Here is a 20519-nt window from a genome sequence, read left to right as displayed (position 1 = left end):
CAGTACTATATGACTGAGGATGTACCAAAAGTGTGCCTGGCTGTTAGACCTGACATGCTTGGCGTGGTTTCCCCTAACTTTCTGCCTTCAAACCACCTGTTATTGCAGACTTAGATTTTGCTGGCCTTAAATTTCTGTACACTTTACCACTGCTGAACAGTGCTAAAGTGCATGTTATCTTTCCCTAAAACATAGTAGCATTGGCATATAGCAAATGTACTTTTAAGTTCCTAGTAAAGGGCGCTACTTGTGCCCACAGCCTTTAAATTAAATGTTACTAGTGGGCATGCAGCACTGATTGTGCCACCCACTTAAGTAGCCCATTAAACATGTCTCAAGTCGCCATTACAGAGCCTGTGTGTGCAGTTTTGAACTGCCATTTCAACCTGACAATATAAACCTTTTACCAGGCCAAAACCTTCCTTTTTAATACATATAAGTCACTCCTAGGGTAGACCCTGGGCAGCCCAGAGGGCAAGGTGCCATGCATTTAAAAAGTAGGACATTTACTTTTTAGTTTTACATAACCTCGTAGTGAAAAACTCTTAAATTTGTTGTTCACTAATGCAAGGTCTACCTCTCCCACATGATAACATTGGAGTTGCTGTATTACATTTTAGAAGTGTACTTTCCAAATAGGAAGTGACAACCCTCCTAGTTAGGTGTCTCTAGAAACACAATTCAAAATCCAAACATTGTGAAGTCTGATTTTAAATTGCAATTCTGAAAATGCCATGTTTAGAAAGTTGGCATTTTCTTGCCTTGGCCATTTGGTGCTGGCTGCCCTTCTCTGATCACTTATCTGGGGTGGGGGCAGCTTGTCTTTGTGTATTCCCCCTAGACAGCCACACTCAAAGGCAGCTTAGGTGTGACTTGATGGGCTATCTGTGTCTTTACTGGCCATCCTGGGCAGGATAGGAGGTAGGAGCTGGACACAGCTTCACACCCGAATAGGCTGTGCTCTGTCCACACAAAAAGGGCTGCATGACCCCACCTTTTAGTGAGTCTGAAGCCAGGGCAGGAAGGGCAGAACGTCTGTGCACTTCAAAGGCATTTCTTTGAAGTCTCCCCCACATCAAAGGCACCACTGGGTATAAGAAATGGACCTCAGACCCCACCACTTAAGTACACTTCTGGATCTGTAGATACTCAGCCAGGAATGAGGACTGCTGTGCTGCTGAAGGACTGCCGCTCTGCAGACCTCCTGCTTTGCTGTGCCGACCTGTTGCCTGCTGCCCTCTCGCCTGGAGTGGAACGGACTGGACCTGCATCTCTCCAACACAGAACCTAGAGTGAATCCAAGGGCTATTTGGCTGACCTCCTGATCTGCAGTCTCAGGTACATAAAAGATTTCCAACCACACTGCTTCTGCACCTGGACTCTGCCATCTGTGAGTCTATCCTGCCAAGTGGTGCCATCCCAGTCTTGGACCCTTGGAAATGAGCCTAAGGTCCTTCCCAGCTGAACTGTTACATCTTCTCTGCTGAGGGGCACATCCCGGAGAACAGTTGACTCATCTTCTCGGCTGAGTGGTGCATCCTCGAGCAGAACTGCTGCATCGTCGCTGCTGTGTGGATTAGATCCAGCACAGACGACTCTCATTGCTGCTGCATTCTGCATCTTGGGTTTGAAGCATCGCCTTCGGAATCGCCACTGCAGGACACTTCCCTGGAACAGATCACGTACTTCTTATCAATGGCAGCCTTGATGATGACAACGTCAAAGCTTCTCATCACAGTCTCACTGATCATCAGAACCGACGCACAAATACTTTACACACTGTCAAGTTAAGCTTGACTGCTTTGTGGCAAGCTAACAGCAGGGGAACACAGCTTAATCTGGGGTTTGCTTGTGCCTTACCCTGACAAGAACTGTGGTTGCTGCTTGACCAGGGCTAACACCCCAGTTAACCAACAACCCAATTTCTCACACTGGCCTTAAGCGATACTGAGACAGGGGTACTGTGAGACACATTGGAATTCTGAATGGAAGAAACTAGAACTGACAATGATGATCCACTAACATGAATTTGGTTAAAATCGAGTTCACCTTCCAGGTGGGACCATAGAAATAAAAATACCAATAATAATTTGTTTTTTAGAGCGCTTTGTACCATAATTGTGGCCTTTCTATGCACTGTCAATAGCAGCTGTCACAATTATCCAGTTTCATGATCAAGAAAACAATGCATTTATCCAGCGTTTGTTCCTGGAGTGAAACTTGCTTGTCTGACATGTTAATAGTAATTTCCAAAATACCTTTTAGGACAGCTTCAGCCTTTTCCAGGGTCTGTATGAGTGGTGTCTCAACATGCCCGATGGCAGGGCGCTCTAATATCTGATTGCACATCTTCGCTCTTTCAGTGTCAGCACCCACTTTCCTGAAGCACACCTTTTCCACACATTAAAGACCCTCGAGGCACACCCCCCAGCCTGAGAAATTGTCATGTGGGAAGGGAATGGTGAAGGGGCCTAGGCAAAAAGCCTTTGATAGAGAAACAGACTGGACTGGAATGCATGTAGGTGGCACTGACGTCAAACTCATGTAACTAGATCTTTCTGTGTATGATATGGGAACATAAAAGAACATCAGAATTTCAAATCTCACCTTACTGAGAAGCGCAAATTAGGATGTGACAGAAACATCAACTGATTCTCCATGAGCCACTTCTACATTTCCTTCAAGTCCTTAACTAAAAAGCTGCCTGACCAAGAAAACAAAAATGTTGTAGGGAAGATGTAGGACCACAGTCAACATTTTGGAAACAGAACCATCTCTTCACCCACACAGCAGGTGCTGTAAAAAGGGATGTTGTGTGCAGATTAACAAAGAAAATATCTGAGATTAGCTATGAATATTTGTTCATCATGGTGAGCAGTGAGATGTCTTCTCCGGCCTGAATTCTTTCTCACAGAATCGGCAAACCCTCCAAGTCATGTAGAAATGAGTAAACTGCTTTAGTCTGTGCTGCCAGCAGAAGTTCGATGACACGGGAACACTTGGGAGTCGTAATCTCTTTTAGTGATCAAGTCTTTCAGTGATGCATCCTCACAACCCACACCTGCATCCCTGGTGTGAGCCAAAAGAAATACCCATCACTACTCTCATCAGAAACGTCTCAAACCCATGTATTTTGTACATTTAGAACAGGAATACTGATCATCACAGGCTCCCTCAATTGCCTCAAAATAGACTCAGCATAAAGTACTGAAGTAGGGAGTAAGAGTTGGGGGATCCTGTAGTTGTCTCAATGTTACCCCTGACAGCTAGAAGATTAGTAAGCATCAAAACTCAAGAGATCTCAGCCATGGTTTAAGGATTCCTTTAGCTTGTTGTCATTGGTCTATCGTTCCATCTCTTGCCTATCATTTTCTTGGTCCTGATTCTCTGGTTCAGGAGATTCAAAGCAAACATTCATCCCCAGGCAAAGATCTCAGTTCAATCCATTGTTTTTTTTGCTCACGCCGCCACCCCAGTTGGGACACAGCCATATGCAAATTAGTCTTGAGCCGGCACCCCACGGGAACAATCGAGGCCAACCTGCCAGGCCCTCCTTGGACCAAAAACAAGCATCCTGGGACCCGTTTCGGTATCACCAGGCATCAGCCAGGCTAGCTTAATTCCAGTGGCACAGTGAGCATGAGACCCACATCTGGGTATCTCCTTCCCCCTTAGGGTAACAAAAAATAAAAAGAACAGATGATGGACAGAATACTGAACAATGCAAATATTCACCCTACGTCACATCTGGGTTTAATCCCTTGTTTATGAGATTCTCTTCTTTAGGAAAGTGGCTGACCCTGTGCAATCTGCAGGGCTGTGGCCACTGCCTGGTAAAGAATGTTCTTCAGCCAGATCTGCGGAAGTCAACTGGACCTTCCAAAGAAAGAACCCTAGACTGCTAGGAAAGCGGCATTTGATATTTGTCTTGATGAGAATTACGTATATTTCCTTAGTACATCTACAGAGGGTGAAAGGGGCAAGCATATTCAGCCTTACTGTGCCATATCTCTCTCTCCTATGGTGCACTATCATTGCTACAGCATCATGAAACATCTAAATCTACACAGCAGATAGAGGCTGTGACCCACTGCTCCCATTTCAAAATTCTTTAATAGTTATTCAGAGTCAAGGATCCATGAGACCGTGCTTCAGGCTGACAACATGCACCTCCCGTTGAAGATTATGTTTCCTCTGCGATTATTTATTTATTTTCAGGAAACAAGTACCTGAATGGTTTCTCACCCATTTCACATCCTCCTCATTGGGGCATCTTTGTGTTCTATTCCACCCACCTTTTCAGAGCATTTTGATACACATTCAGTTACAGGTACATTGGAGCAATGCCAAAGAACTAAACCTTGTTGGGATTATATCTAAGGCAGTGGTTTTTAAACTTTTTTATGTTACACCCCCTCAATTGAAAAATAAAAATGAATGGGCCCCTCCTCAGAATGTTTCACAATTATTTTATTAAGATGGCAATGTTTAAATATGTCTAAACCTAATTAAACATTGAAGTTAAGTATTGAAGTTAAGTACTGTTAGCTTTTTAAAAATGCAATAACTTGTTTCTGCTTCAAACAAATCTTTATAATGCTTCTTTTGGCCAGAGCCTGGCGACCCCCCTGGGATCACTTGAGCCCTCTTCCCCCAAGGGGGGTCGAGCCCCCCTGTTTGAAGACCCTTGATCTAAGGTCTCTCACACAGGAAGAAACAGTAGAGAATTATGAGAGCAAGGGTGGGAGAATACAACGTTTCCCCTATATCTCACAAGGTGGATTACCTCAATCATCAAGCGTTAACAAGCCCAATTGGCATTGCCTGGACTTGTTTAAAGTAGTCTCCAGTGTCTTGTCAAGATTGATGCTGTATCTTCCGCATTTCTGCTGCAGTTTTTCTAGTGACCACCAGGTGGAACTGAAATGCAGCAAACTGATGTGGTTTCTTAGATGCAATGGTGCATTCAGAGCAAGACGAATGATGACTACCGACTGCGAAACCAAGAAGATCCTGTGGGCGGCTCAAATAGTAAAGACAAGCAACAAATAAGAGCAAGGCAAGGGACACGAAAGCCATTCAATTTTGAGAAACGATGGGCTCTGTGGCGTATTGTGTACAATGTTGTCTCGGACAGACAGCTGGAGTTATCTGGGGAGAGCCTGCACAAAGACATGAGATGGGAAGAAGGATGACATGGCAATGGCATACAATCGTTGCCACGCTGATCTACTGCTACACAGACAGCATCCCCTGAAAGTACAGCACGAAAGTACAGCACGAAAGATCAGGAGTCGATCAAACTAAAAAAAACGGACAAAAACAATAAGGAATGTAATACAGACAAGGGAATCTTACAGTGATCAAATATGTATTCCAAGCATCTGTACAGGTCGTGTGACTCTTGTATGCTTTTTGGACATTATTAGGGCGGAAGTAACAGGTGATGGTTATAAAATCAGGACTTTTATTTGAAGAGTCAGTAACATCTGTTAATTAAAACGCTTTGAAGCTGCACTACTATGGAATCAAGATACAAAAAAAGTTTTTTTTTTTGGATTTACAAGGGTTTCTTTCCTATTATCAATTTCATTTTTTCTGAAATGTTAGTCTATTTCACCAATGCTTTAGTTGTACTTAGTTTCCAACATTACTAAACGCTCCGCACTTGATGTGGAGGCAGTCTGACCAGCGAACATCAGCAGGTCCTAATCAAACAAACTGCACTTTCCATTTTTGAGCCATAAATCAGATTATGCCCCTTATCGTCTACCTACCGCGGAGTATGAATGGCTCATTCCCAGTGAATCACAAGGATAATGTAATTTCACTTTTGGATGCAGGGAAAGGAGTCCCAGCCTCTCAGACTGCGCAGCTCACCGCCCGGGTACTTAATTCCAAGCATCCCTTACACATTAAACTGGGTCCAGGGCTGCAGTATAGCGACAGAATTTTCCAGCTGAGCTCACTTTAGTGGAATTATGTCTAATTTTGACACGCACCATATGCTAAGAACAACTTAACAGTATAGGTTACAAATCTTTTTCTAATTAGATTATCCCCCAGTGCCCTTGTAAATGTAAGACTGCTCACAGCTGCACTCGTACCTTTTTGGGGTTGGTTTCAGGGAAGTTTTGACGACGTCTGTTACGCAGCTTTATTTCAGGACAACCCTGTTGTATTTAATATCATACATGCCGACATTTTAGAGGAGGAAAGTTGGAGATTTTTTAAAAAATGGAAGAAAGTCTTTCTCCCGTTTACTTCTACTGAAACAAAGGCAATTTCAAGCAGGAGCCAGCCAAAGTAAAGCCATGTTTTCGCTTCAAAAATCGGAAGTCTCCCTCCTGAATCTGGTCTTTTGGATGTATGTAATATCAACATTCGATTGCTATACCTCCCTGCGTGTGTGTGCTACCACATGCAGGATAGGAGAAGGCAGATGGGACTGCCCAAGGCGCTATTCTTACCCACGACATACACTGAGAAAACGTACAATACAAATACACACACAAGCATGAAATGTGCTTGGCCATAGCTCACCCCCAAAAGCCCACATTTTATTTATTTATTTTTTTTAGAAACAAGTGAGTCTCTTTTTTGGTGGCACGTAAATACGACAGTCACAATAATACAAAGAAATTACACAATATGTATCAATCATAAGATTATTTAAAATAACTAAAGCGAACAATTGTACTGGTTAAAAGAAAATACAAAATACTAGAGGTTTAAACACCATTCGCCGGCGCTTGATAGCTTGACAATATTTAACAGAACCCTAGAACTGAGGTGTCTATGTATACATTATAGCCTTAGGGTTTGCCAATTAGGAGCGAGCACTTGACCTTACATTTATGACATAATAGACTTCTGCTTCTAAATTTCTGCAATGCGGTTCATTTAAAAGTTATGTTAACAAAAATGCAAAAAAATATTAATTCACATTGATAATATAAAACCAATTATTAATGTTGTGGAGTGTGGGTGGAGAGGGCATTATTTTGCGTTAGGCCACTGCAGTATTGAAAGTTTCGGCTGAAAGACGACCAGCTGGTCTTAGGAAACTTTACGACCGCAAGAATGAAGCAAACACAAACGTGCTTAAGCATTCCCAAAGTATTAAAAAATGTTTTCGAACCTTTCCGGCTCAGCCTATTTGCTGATAAGTCGTTTATTTAATGCTGGCATATGGTTAAACAATAAGATACTCTTTCCTTCAGAGGTCCCCTGGTAAACAACTATACCGGTGTGTACCTGGAAACCACACAATGCGCGTGGGATTTACGCGTCGTATTCGTCTGTCAGCACCGGGCTCATGGTATTCTTTGAACCCGGCAAAAACACTAAGCAACACGAAGAGAGATTTTTTTGGAAGTCTGCAGGGATTTCAACAGTACTATTCTTATGACATCTCAATGGCTCCTGTGTCTTTTATCCCCCTGAAGAGGGAAGATGAAAGATGAGAATCTTTTCCTGAGTCTTAATACCAGTGGTTGTTTAACTCTCCGCGTTCACAACAAGAAGGCCTATTAGCACGCGCTGGGACTCCTGCTCGTCGCATGCGCCACATGCAAGGTGTATCCAGAGCACCACGCGAGCGCTGCTTTTCCATGACGTCACATCTAGAAGACTGCAGTTATAGGCTCGAGCGCCATCTTCCTCTTGACTGCGGGTGGGCCACTGTGACACCCCAGGGGGGTAAACTGGGAGCCCAAGTGCTTCTAGCATGGTTACCGGTGCTCATCCTGCGCTCGCTTTTTTGTTTCAGTCCTCCGTGCATAACACAGTGGGCTTCCTCGAACCACACGGGCACGGTGACAGGGCCTGCTGATATCAGTAGCCCTATAACCACACCACTAAAATGGGACTGTGTATCTTAATGCAAACTTTAACTTTCCACTCCTATGACTCCACTTAAAAAAGGAAAAGGAGGTACTTTTGGATTTGTCCAATTTATTAATGATATATTTTGTTGTCAAAAGTTTATCTTCAGTGAAAGGTTAAATATATAATACACATAAGTAGCAAACAGGACTTTGCCAAAAGATGTTGGGTGTTATTTGTGGGAATTAGGCTTCAACACTGTCAGTCATGCCAATGAAAAAAGCATAAACAACCAACTCAATAGACTCAGCTGCAGTGAAGCATGTAGATGCGTTCTTAATCAGTTTTAACTAAATACACACCTACTGGTATTTAATTCCTGAATTCATACACTCTTTCCAAAGGTATGTTTCTTCATGTCTATTCGTGTGTCAGGGGTGCCTGGAGTCTGCAATGCAAGCAGGGGACACGCCCTTGCGACAGGTCTGCAGTAGATGTCACAAGTACAGAGAAAGTGCACCAGGCGCAGATCCCATTGCTATTCGCTATGAAGGAGGGATGTGCTGTAACTTGTCGTATGCCCTGGCAGGCCGCTCAGCACGGAATATGCCCAGGTGCAAGAATGCTTGCATCAGTCAGTCTGCGTATGACTATCTCTGGTAACACACTTATGCAACTTGTACGATTCTTTTCAGAATTTGTGTGCAAAATGCATCTTTTTGCCGATGTGGGATAGCCAAGATTGGGCAAAAGTTTCGGTGAATAATTCCCTTCTCATGCAATTTTTAGGGTCGAGCCTGCGTTGCATGCGCTCGCGCATGCCTATCGCAGCAAGACGCTTTAGGGTTTAGAAACCTGTCGAATTCACATCAATGTTTTTCATTGGTTCGTGGGCTTGCCTAATAAAATCTGCTTGCTTTCATTAGTCGAAGGCATGCATACGTCATTCTTTTCCGGTGGCTAGCCCTCCTTGAGCACATCGACCAAGTACAGAAAACATGCAAGGCTCTCTGTTTTCTGTCCAGCTCGTGGACTACTTTTTCTCTAATTTACTAGCGTGATTTCGCTTGGCAGAAGTCGAGCGCTTTACATAGTTAATTGCACTTTTTTGGGTTACGGACATAAATGCACTTTTGCCGATAGGTGAAAAGTCAGGTTAGGAGTTTACAACGCTATCAGCTCTAACATGAGCAAACGCGAGACCCTTTGCATTGCAAATGCTTGTTTGTTCTTGGAATGGTCTGATAATCTGTCATGGATGTGGCACTCTCGCACTTAGAGACATCTGAACCACAGATGATCAGACTATAGGCCTTTTCTGCTTGCAGATGACGCTCTCCATCTGCCCATCGAGCCGTGGTTTAGACCACATAGATTTGCTTCTTTTGTGTGCATGTCTGCAGATTTAAGAATACAATAACGTACGATTTTCAGCAAGAAAGGGCAAAAAAGGTAGCCAGGCAGTACTTAAAGCACTTGTCCTAACTCATATCTCTGTATTTTTAAATTTGAAGAGGGATTTTATTTTCAAAGCTCCAACAATATGGAAAGGATGTGAAGTTATATTTTCAAGCAGCAGCTTCAGCTTCTCACATTCACCCATAATCCCATGGCTTCAATAACCTTTTGTGCTGACTGAAAAGTTTTGTTTATAAAACAACCCTTACAGTATAACTTTGAAAACTAAATCTGCAGCACAAAGCGACAGGGACACTTGCAATTTTTTCAGACTAGACACAAAGTGGTACACATCAACAATACATATCTGAGCTTGTCTAACATGTCAAGACCCATCTCTAGATAACACGTGCGCTTCTTTCTAAAATTCCATGATGGAAATGGCACTTTCCCAAGGTCAAGGTTTGGATGAGTAAAAGGATGGACCTAAAAAACAAGGACAATTACCTTTCTTCAAGATTAGAACTGTTGAGGCCATCCCAGAGGTTTCGAGACAAAGTAGGGCTGTGCAACATATCTGTTCCTCAATTATGCAACTATTATTTCCACCATAACAAACCTGCTGCTGTCACAAAACATTTCTCTCTGAATTCCTCAGGGCCCAATTCTCAAAGCTGTTTGTTTGCTCGTGTTAGGGCTTAACTTAACAAATGGTCTGACTTGAGAGGGCCTTCCATTTCATGAAAAGTGGACTTGCAGAGATCATTTGCTCATGCGTACGATAACCACAGAATTGAGTAATATTTCGGATGGGTAAAACAGCAGGGATCAGGAGAGGGAGTTGTGATGGGAGCTTTCTGAACGAGAACAAATGCAAGAGACTAAGGATTCACAGACTTCTTTCCTACCTTTCCCACTCTGGAAACAGCTGCAGATATGCTCCTGTTAAGGGGATGTGCAACTCCATTTCTAGTGTGGGGATAAGCTTGGAACACACCCATTAGTAGCGAGGGTGTAGTGGAAGGTCTTCCTTCACACAGTAAAATATCTTCCCGGAAATGACTCGCTCTAGATTGAAGTGTAAATTCCCAAAGGAATCCTAGCAGTATGTTAGCAAATATGTCACTTCTGCAAGCTTTCTTACCTAAACTAAAACTCACAGGATCAAAAAAAGTCAGAAAGCTGCCCTCCTGGAACTTGTAAACTTGCCGGTGGATATTTCTGGATATTTTGTGAACTGAGCTATCAGTTTATTCACTGCTGCTCTATGTTTGGTAATAAATAGGTTAGTAGGCAGACATTTCAATAATCTGAATGTAATAGTGAAAATGCAGGGCTTCCAAAGCCTTGCTGCTAAATGATGTACACAACTGTTACACGGTTCTGTTTAGGGTTCCCACATTTGTCTTTTTTATTTGTTCGGTTACTAGCCTGCAGACTAAATCACCTCACATATACCCCTTTATGGTGCCCTGGACTTGCATGGAGTGTCTCAACGATGCCCTAAGAGCCTTGGTTTGGATCTGAATGAATTGATTCACACTGGCACAGTAAGCAACCATATTAATACCCCTGATTTACTTGTAAGATGTTATCGTATTAATAGCGCTTGCATTTTTATAGTTTACTAGCGAGTTTGAACACTGATATTAACACCCTACTCCATTTTACTCAATTTATCACACAAGGAAGGATATATGTATGGATTGGTCCTGTTAGATATGAACACTGAGCTATCTTACTGACTACAAAAGGTTACCAGTTGCTTTATCAAGGTACACAGCACAATTGTAGAACGGAAACCTAGGGCCGAATGGAGGAGTAGGAATGGAATTGTTTCTGAAGCAAAAGCTCACAGAATACATTGGGATCACTGTATTAGGCGTGTCAGCATTAACAATTCTACAGCTGAGGTGATTTTAGATAGGCTTGTGTTTAGGTCATACCTGCAAACATCTTTTAGCTGTCTGTTTGTGAAAGACCTCTTGTGGACCATATCAAAAACTTGCATTAGGAGTAGAGCCTGCATAATGCTTAACCATTGGTTGGCTTTGCTGTCACTCCCGTTTCCTTGCTTCTTATTCAATAGCTTGTCTTCCCCTTCTTGTGTGTGTTCCTCTTCCAGAGCATAGTCTCTTTATCACACTTTTGATTGGCCAACTTATATAGTTTCATTGCTCATATTTCGTGAACTACATTCTTCTTTTTCTTCAAGCACTCCATGAGAATATATATGTTTTCTTGCTATCTCGTGTGCTGATCCCCGTCCAATATCTCTGCCACACATACTCTTTGTTGCTTCCCCTCCCCAGATTTTGTTCATTTTTGAAAATGTATTCTCTCCCACACCCCAGCCTCAAGCTTGCCCATTGCTCCCCACATCCATTCCTCATTGCTCCTCTCCCCCCCACTGGTTTCCCCACCCCTTGAATTCCTTAAAAATATAAAAACATATTTGTAAATATGTATTTAGGCATAGCATAGACAAAAAAAAGTAGCATAGGAACAAGAATAAGTTAGAACACAAAAAACACAACATTTGGAGAGAGAAAAGTAAGCAGAAATCATATCTGCACCCAAACAAGTGATGCCTTCTTAACATTACTAGTATTGCCAACCGCTGGCCTGATGAACAAAACTATTAGCCTGTATTTGCCTATTGGCCACTCAAATTCAAAATCAGTCTCCACCATTTGGTGACAGCCCATCGTGTCCAAGTCAGTGCTTAAGTTGTGCTTGTTGTTTCCGGTGCAGAGCACCAGCACTTATTTGTGAGGGCCGGTGCTTATTTTTATGCCTCAAGCATTTACTGTGAGCAAAAGACACATATAGGAAAGACGGAGGAAGAGAAAAACGAAAAACCGTCACAATGGGAGAAAGCAGAAAGCTCTAGGAGTGAACTGAAGGGGAAGGGAGTGGCTGTAAATGGATTGAAGGCACTCGAGATGGCTTCAGGATTACGCTGCCTTAGTATTCTGTGTTCACACATTTAATTGCAGCAGCCGCATGTTTAAGAGGAGGGATTTGAGCACCGGCAGGTTTTAATTTACAAATCAAGCACTGGTTCAAGTGCATTTCCTTCAGACATGCCACATATCCTTGGCACACAGTTTACAGAGGAACTGTTAGTTTACTTATGTGGATTAGATCCAGATCACTTCAGGACCAATAAAATCCCCTTGCTGATCTTTTGTCCCTCCAACAGAACAGGACTCATGATGATGGGGGTGAGCAGGCAGCCTATCACTTTGTGCAAGAAATGCAAGCTTTGGCCATGCCCTTGGTCAAAGTCATTGTTCAAGTGCTGCTCCTCTCAGGCCACCATCTAAACTCTACTGCAAATGATGTGGTTCAAGTCCATTGAACACAAAGGATCCTCCCTGCTTCATTCAATTCAATTTGGGTTTGAATTTGCATTCAATGGATGCAAATTCAAACCCAAACACTCACACATGGATTTACAACAGGATGGGAGGAGCTGCAGCTTATGCAATGGTCCAGGGGGCGTCCACACCCCCGCACCCCAGGAGAACACACAAACCACGGAGGCATACTCTTCACATCTGTTCACTCAAATACAGAAACACTGCTTATGCTCACGGAAAAAAAGGCCACAATGTCAAAGATCGGCATGATTATTCTAGAATCACATTTTGCCACACATATATACATTTATATCAGGAAGGCCCACAAAGCATCAAATACATTCACCTTTATAAAAAGGATAGACAACATTATACCAATAATGCCTGTAACATGTCAAGGATGAGTACCACCATACAAGGGCCATGTGATAGCAGGAATATCGACAATATGTCAAGGCAGGGAACCAATAACACAGGGATACCTTTGGGGACTAGTCACAAATATGTCAAGAAAGGCAGTCATATCACCATGATGGGCACCATTATGCCATGTATGGCTACTGTGACAGCACAAAGGGAGATGCTGCTTATGCCAAGACCATCATTATGCTATTATCAAGGAACATCTCCACTTGAGTAAGCGCATACTGAAGACAAATAACCTTCAAAAACATCTGTTTACTCAGACATGCATGCATACCGTCACAATCACATTTGCTCACATATGTAGCTCACGGGTTTTTGACCCTCCCCCAACACCATACCTTAACTCTCTGACTGAACTCCAAATCGGACACTACGGCATAGCCACCTGTCCCGCTGAAGTGGATGGTTACTTGGCTCACAGCTGAGCAAAGGGGATCTGAAGCAGGTGTTTGCGTCTCAGAGTTGGTGTGTACCACATCACCTTTCTACACTGCATTCCAAAAAAGAGGGCACAGCTCGGCTGCTGTGCAAGACAGTCAACAGCTAAGCTGATTAACTGGAGATAAAGCTCACAGATGAGCTAAAGAATGCATGAGCAGTGGTGAGGACTTGTCTATCACACCACAATGGGCCAGCAATCCCTGTTAATTTCCATGACCAAACAGTCCATCAATCTGAGCTCAAGCTCGTGGTACTGGACCATCATTCACCCTCAAGTTTGCTGTCTGATCCTCTAGCAGACTGGACCAAGGTGAAGACAAGGCGAGGAAACGTGCTATGGGCAAGAAATAAAAGAATAACAGAGTCCTAACTAATTTCATACCGAAGTTTGTTAGATTCTGATCATAAAACATTTGAAGAAAAACCAAGGCAACCTTGTGAAAAACAGAGGTATTACAACCCCTAACCTGTGGGGCTACAAGTGTGTTAAACATATAAAAAAGTTTAATGGGGAGAAAAGTCCCACCTATCTTGCGGAGTAATATACATGTTAGAAGACCAAACACATCTAGTCAAAAACAGCCTTTTACATAAGGGGTACAATAAAGGGTCTCAGTGCAAAGATTATTCAAATAAATCAGGGTAGTTTCAGCACTGTCTTAATTTGGTAGCTGCATGACAATACTCTTTGGTGATGACGAAGACTTTCAAGTCTGTACACTGGCACTGCAACCTAGTGATGGGAGAGTCGGTCAAATGGGCTCCCCAAAACTCTGTCATTCCTCCAGGTCACGTCGGTACACAGGTAAAAGGCAACCAAACACATGGCAGTCTCCTGTGCCCTACTTTGGTCTTCACACCTACCAAGACACACTCCAGGTACTTGGGACTTCCATAGGAAGCAAGTACATAAAGTAGCAGACCGAGTACTGCACTGGACCACTGGTATGCTTGAGAGATGGTTTCTTCAAACGCAGCATTCATGGTCAACTCCACAGGCATGGTGACAAAAGAGAGGCAGCATACTTCCTCTTCTTGTTTCACAAAATGCCCATAAGCACCTTAACATGTACGGTGTAAGGAAATGCCTCCTTGGCATGGTTGCCCCCTGACTTTTTGCCTTTGCTGATGCTATGTTTACAATTGAAAGTGTGCTGAGGCCTGCTAACCAGGCCCCAGCACCAGTGTTCTTTCCCTAACCTGTACTTTTGTATCCACAATTGGCAGACCCTGGCATCCAGATAAGTCCCTGGTAACTGGTACTTCTAGTACCAAGGGCCCTGATGCCAAGGAAGGTCTCTAAGGGCTGCAGCATGTCTTATGCCACCCTGGAGACCTCTCACTCAGCACAGACACACTGCTTGCCAGCTTGTGTGTGCTAGTGAGGACAAAACGAGTAAGTCGACATGGCACTCCCCTCAGGGTGCCATGCCAGCCTCTCACTGCCTATGCAGTATAGGTAAGACACCCCTCTAGCAGGCCTTACAGCCCTAAGGCAGGGTGCACTATACCATAGGTGAGGGTACCAGTGCATGAGCATGGTACCCCTACAGTGTCTAAACAAAACCTTAGACATTGTAAGTGCAGGGTAGCCATAAGAGTATATGGTCTGGGAGTCTGTCAAACACGAACTCCACAGCACCATAATGGCTACACTGAAAACTGGGAAGTTTGGTATCAAACTTCTCAGCACAATAAATGCACACTGATGCCAGTGTACATTTTATTGTAAAATACACCACAGAGGGCACCTTAGAGGTGCCCCCTGAAACTTAACCGACTGTCTGTGTAGGCTGACTAGTTCCAGCAGCCTGCCACACCAGAGACATGTTGCTGGCCCCATGGGGAGAGTGCCTTTGTCACTCTGAGGCCAGTAACAAAGCCTGCACTGGGTGGGGATGCTAACACCTCCCCCAGGCAGGAGCTGTGACACCTGGCGGTGAGCCTCAAAGGCTCACCCCTTTGTCACAGCCCAGCAGGGCACTCCAGCTTAGTGGAGTTGCCCGCCCCCTCCGGCCACGGCCCCCACTTTTGGCGGCAAGGCTGGAGGGAACAAAGAAAGAAACAAGGAGGAGTCACTGGCCAGTCAGGACAGCCCCTAAGGTGTCCTGAGCTGAGGTGACTCTGACTTTTAGAAATCCTCCATCTTGCAGATGGAGGATTCCCCCAATAGGGTTAGGATTGTGACCCCCTCCCCTTGGGAGGAGGCACAAAGAGGGTGTACCCACCCTCAGGGCTAGTAGCCATTGGCTACTAACCCCCCAGACCTAAACACGCCCTTAAATTTAGTATTTAAGGGCTACCCTGAACCCTAGAAAATTAGATTCCTGCAACTACAAGAAGAAGGACTGCCTAGCTGAAAACCCCTGCAGCGGAAGACCAGAAGACGACAACTGCCTTGGCTCCAGAAACTCACCGGCCTGTCTCCTGCCTTCCAAACATCCTGCTCCAGCGACGCCTTCCAAAGGGACCAGCGACCTCGACATCCTCTGAGGACTGCCCCTGCTTCGAAAAGACAAGAAACTCCCGAGGACAGCGGACCTGCTCCAAGAAAGGCTGCAACTTTGTTTCCAGCAGCCTTGAAAGAACCCTGCAAGCTCTCCGCAAGAAGCGTGAGACTTGCAACACTGCATCCGGCGACCCCGACTCGGCTGGTGGAGATCCAACACCTCAGGAGGGACCCCAGGACTACTCTGATACTGTGAGTACCAAAACCTGTCCCCCCTGAGCCCCCACAGCGCCGCCTGCAGAGGGAATCCCGAGGCTTCCCCTGACCGCGACTCTTTGAATCCAAAGTCCCGACGCCTGGGAGAGACCCCGCAGCCCCCAGGACCTGAAGGACCGGACTTTCACTGGAGAAGTGACCCCCAGGAGTCCCTCTCCCTTGCCCAAGTGGAGGTTTCCCCGAGGAATCCCCCCCTTGCCTGCCTGCAGCGCTGAAGAGATCCCGAGATCTCTCATAGACTAACATTGCGAACCCGACGCCTGTTTCTACACTGCACCCGGCCGCCCCCGCGCTGCTGAGGGTGAAATTTCTGTGTGGGCTTGTGTCCCCCCCGGTGCCCTACGAAACCCCCCTGGTCTGCCCTCCGAAGACGCGGGTACTTACCTGCAAGCAGACCGGAACCGGGGCACCCCCTTCTCTCCATTCTAGCCTATGTGTTTTGGGCACCACTTTGAACACTGCACCTGACCGGCCCTGAGCTGCTGGTGTGGTAACTTTGGGGTTGCTCTGAACCCCCAACGGTGGGCTACCTTGGACCAAGAACTGAACCCTGTAAGTGTCTTACTTACCTGGTAAAACTAACAAAAACTTACCTCCCCTAGGAACTGTGAAAATTGCACTAAGTGTCCACTTTTAAAACAGCTATTTGTCAATAACTTGTAAAGTATACATGCAATTTTTATGATTTAAAGTTCCTAAAGTACTTACCTGCAATACCTTTCAAATGAGATATTACATGTAGAATTTGAACCTGTGGTTCTTAAAATAAACTAAGAAAATATATTTTTCTATAACAAAACCTATTGGCTGGATTTGTCTCTGAGTGTGTGTACCTCATTTATTGTCTATGTGTATGTACAACAAATGCTTAACACTACTCCTTGGATAAGCCTACTGCTCGACCACACTACCACAAAATAGAGCATTAGTATTATCTATTTTTACCACTATTTTACCTCTAAGGGGAACCCTTGGACTCTGTGCATGCTATTCCTTACTTTGAAATAGCACATACAGAGCCAACTTCCTACATACGGTCATTAGGCAAATAGGACATTCATTAGAAGGCTTAAACAAAAACACCTAATTGGCATCAAGAGCAATCAGTATAGTGTAAACCATAGTGGTGAGCTCCTTTTGTGTGTGTCACCACCACAATTTTTCAGAAGGCACACAGTTAAGAGCCTTCAACTTCTTTCTACACTTGAAAATTTAAGATCAGAGGCAGTAGACTTCCTAGATTTTAGCATCACATGTAACAGTCTCCGGAAAGCTCAAGGACTTGAAGTGCGATTTGAGACCTAGGTGGAAACAAAAAATACCCCAAATTCTAAACACGTTACCTCTGTGTCGATTTGACTATTCGTTTCGCTACAAGTTCTAAACAGCAACTGAACTGAACACCCTCTAAAAGTCACAAAAGGTTTAAAATGGAACATTTATGGTAAGGATAGCGTACTTACTGAAGCAGTCGGTAATGCAGCAGGCGCAACTTCATCCTTATGTCTTAGTATCCTTTGCAACTAAAGCACAGCAAAAAGAGGAAAAAAACGCAACAATGTTAATGATTTCACACTTTTTTCCCTATCGGGTCTTGTTAAAAAACTGGGGGATGTGGAGGCGCTGAAACACTGAGAAATATTTTGTAGTAAATCAAAACTCAACAGACAGCCACGAGGAGCTCTCAAGAGCCATTTTAATACAATTCTGACTCAACCTATAAGAAGGTAAGTGCATCCTCCCCCACCACCTCTGCTCGTTTCAACTTCTCAAGTGTAAAACTGCACCATATTTATATATATATATATGGCAACTATCTGAAGATTTTCGTGATCTTGGCCTTGCTATAAATTGGCCAACTACCTCTGACTTAAAATGGAAGGCTTGGTAACATGAACATTTATTCATAAATGTATTTATAATCAACAACTTATTAGGGATAATAAGGTGGTGGACAGAGGAAACACAACTCATAAAAAAAAGGGTGAATACAGCAGGAGGGTGTATCTCATACAGTAAATGCAGCAATCTTGCTTCCTCACTATGCTGTAGGGAAATTTTTGATGCCCAGGGACGATGCGTGGAAACCCTGGGCATGTGGGATGAAGTCACAGTCGTTGCGTCAATCTGGTAGGCGATGTGTCACATTTTCTGGCGCACGGCAGGAGCTGCGTTGATTCTTCACTCGGGAAGTCAGGCTGCGTCGTTCCAGTTCGGCTGTGCGTCAATCCAGTAGGCTGTGCATCGCATTTCTGGCTGCAAGGCAGGCGCTGTGTCGATTCTTCACTTGGAAAGTCGTGCAGCATCATTCCTGTTCGGCTGTGCAGCGATTTCCTCATCGCAAGGCAAGCTGTGTGTCGTTTCCGGCAGGATGTGCGTCTATTTTCGGTGCCCAAGACATTATTTGAAGAGATGAAGTCTTTTTTGGCCCAGAGACTTCAGAAAACAGGAGGCAAGCTCAATCCAAATCATTGGAGATCACTTCGAAGCAAAGTCAGAGGGCAGCAGTCCTTCCCAGCAAAGCAGTCCAGATGAGTCCTTTGGGCAGTCAGGCAGTTCCTCTTGACAGGTTGCAGGTTCAGGTCCTGAAGTGTCTGAGTTGGTGGGGTCAGAGACCCAGTTTGTATAGTCAAAAATGCCTTTGAAGTAGGGGAGACTTCAAAGAGTGGTTTTGAAGTGCACAAGGTTCCCTTTCAGTACAGGTCTGTCTGCCAGGGTCCCAGAAGGGGGTTTGGCAGTCTATTGTGTGAGGGCAGGCCACTAGCCTTTGAAATGTAAGAGTCAGGCCCTCCACCCTCCCAGCCCAGGAAGACCCATTCAGTATGCAGATGAGTGCAAATGTGACTGAGCATCCTGTGTTTGTGGTTGCCTGGGTGAAATGCACAAGGGAACTGTCAACCAGCCCAGCCCATACATGGATTGGAGACAGGCTGTAAGGTACAGATGGATTTTAAGTGCAGAGAAATGCTCACTTTCTAAAAGTGGCATTTCTAAAATAGTAATATAAAATCCAACCTCACCAATAAGCAGGATTTTCTATTTCCATTCTGGCCAGACTAACTATGACCTGGTTACCCCTTTCTGGTCAAAATCTACCACTCAAACAGTACATGAGGGAAGCCCTAATGCTATCCTAGAAAAGGAGCAGGCCTCACAGTAGTGGAAAATGAACTTAGGAGTTTTCCACTACCAGGACACATAAAACACACATGTACATGTCCTGTGTTTTACCTACATAGCAGGACGCGAGGCAGCACTATTCTTCGAGGGACTCCCTGTCCCAGATAGCCCCGGGTGGGGGTGGAGCCAGAACACCTGAGCGCTAAGTAGCACGACTCACATCCCGCTGCGCGGGATGCGAGACAGCATTTTTCTTCAAGGGACTCCCTGCCCCAGATAACCGGGGGCGTAGCCAGAACACCGGAGCGATCAATGGCATAACTGAAATCCTGCTGTGCGGGACACGAGGCAGCACTATTCTTCGAGGGACTCCCTGTCCCAGATAGCCACGGGCGGAACCAGAACACTGGAGCGCTAAATAGCTTGACTGACATCCCGCTGCGTGGGATGCGCGCGGGTCGCGCCCGGGCCCGTATGTGCCCGTCAGTGACCGGAAGAGGCCGAGCCGGGCCATACCTCTTGGTCTTAAGGTACAGTCCTCTGGTTTCATACTTTACTTGCTTTTGTTCATATATGTGACGTCTACAATAGCAACCAGAGGATGGGGAAGCGAAAAGCACAAGGCAGTCCTGTAATGACAGCCACTTCATCTAAAATCCCTAAATCTCACAAAACCTCGAAGAGATTTCCCAACTGTGCCACTGACAAAATTGATACCTTAACTGAAGAGGATGAGTCCATGTTGAAAGGGAAGGAGAGTAGACCCACTAAGAAGTCTATCAGTGCCCCGCTCTCATCCTTTTTCAAACCTAGAACACCCAAAAGGGGCAACTCTGCCAGCCATGCAGACCTGTTACAACCAGTGGGTCCTGATGATGTAGTTGATCCAGTGGCCCAAGGCCAATGCCGCACGCAAATAGTAGATGTGGGTGGTGCAAGTAGAGTTACTATAGCACATGATATACCCTGTTCAAATTGTTTTTCCTTATTAGAAGACTTTGGCCATAACACAGAGGTAGGTTTTTCGAATTCCAACGTGGAATTACCTAGTAGACAGGCTAGAGGCGGTAACTTTCAGATAGAAGTGGTCAACTTAATTACAGATCTAAAGCAAGAGGTAAAAGACCTAAAACGAATGCTGTTAGAGGCTCTTACCCTACTTCATCTGGAGGCAAAGAAGAGGACCGGGGAGATCTCCCCTGGAAAAAGCCACAACT

At 44.7% G+C, this 20519-nt stretch overlaps 1 protein-coding gene across 1 annotated transcript in view; it reads right to left on the bottom strand.

Moving 5' to 3' along the window:
• Positions 1-20519, bottom strand: part of MICU2 (mitochondrial calcium uptake 2) — an 840968-nt gene that overhangs the window by 122791 nt on the left and 697658 nt on the right. Inside the window, exon 7 of the mRNA XM_069202256.1 lies at positions 17646-17705. Within this exon, the coding sequence (XP_069058357.1) occupies positions 17646-17705 (60 nt within the window). The remainder of the gene's footprint in view (positions 1-17645; positions 17706-20519) is intronic.

The sequence above is a fragment of the Pleurodeles waltl genome, chromosome 8, assembly GCF_031143425.1.
Source record: "Pleurodeles waltl isolate 20211129_DDA chromosome 8, aPleWal1.hap1.20221129, whole genome shotgun sequence".
Lineage (NCBI taxonomy): Eukaryota > Metazoa > Chordata > Amphibia > Caudata > Salamandridae > Pleurodeles > Pleurodeles waltl.
The sequence above is the reverse complement of the archived record's forward strand: the minus strand, read 5'-3'. Positions and strand labels throughout refer to the sequence as shown.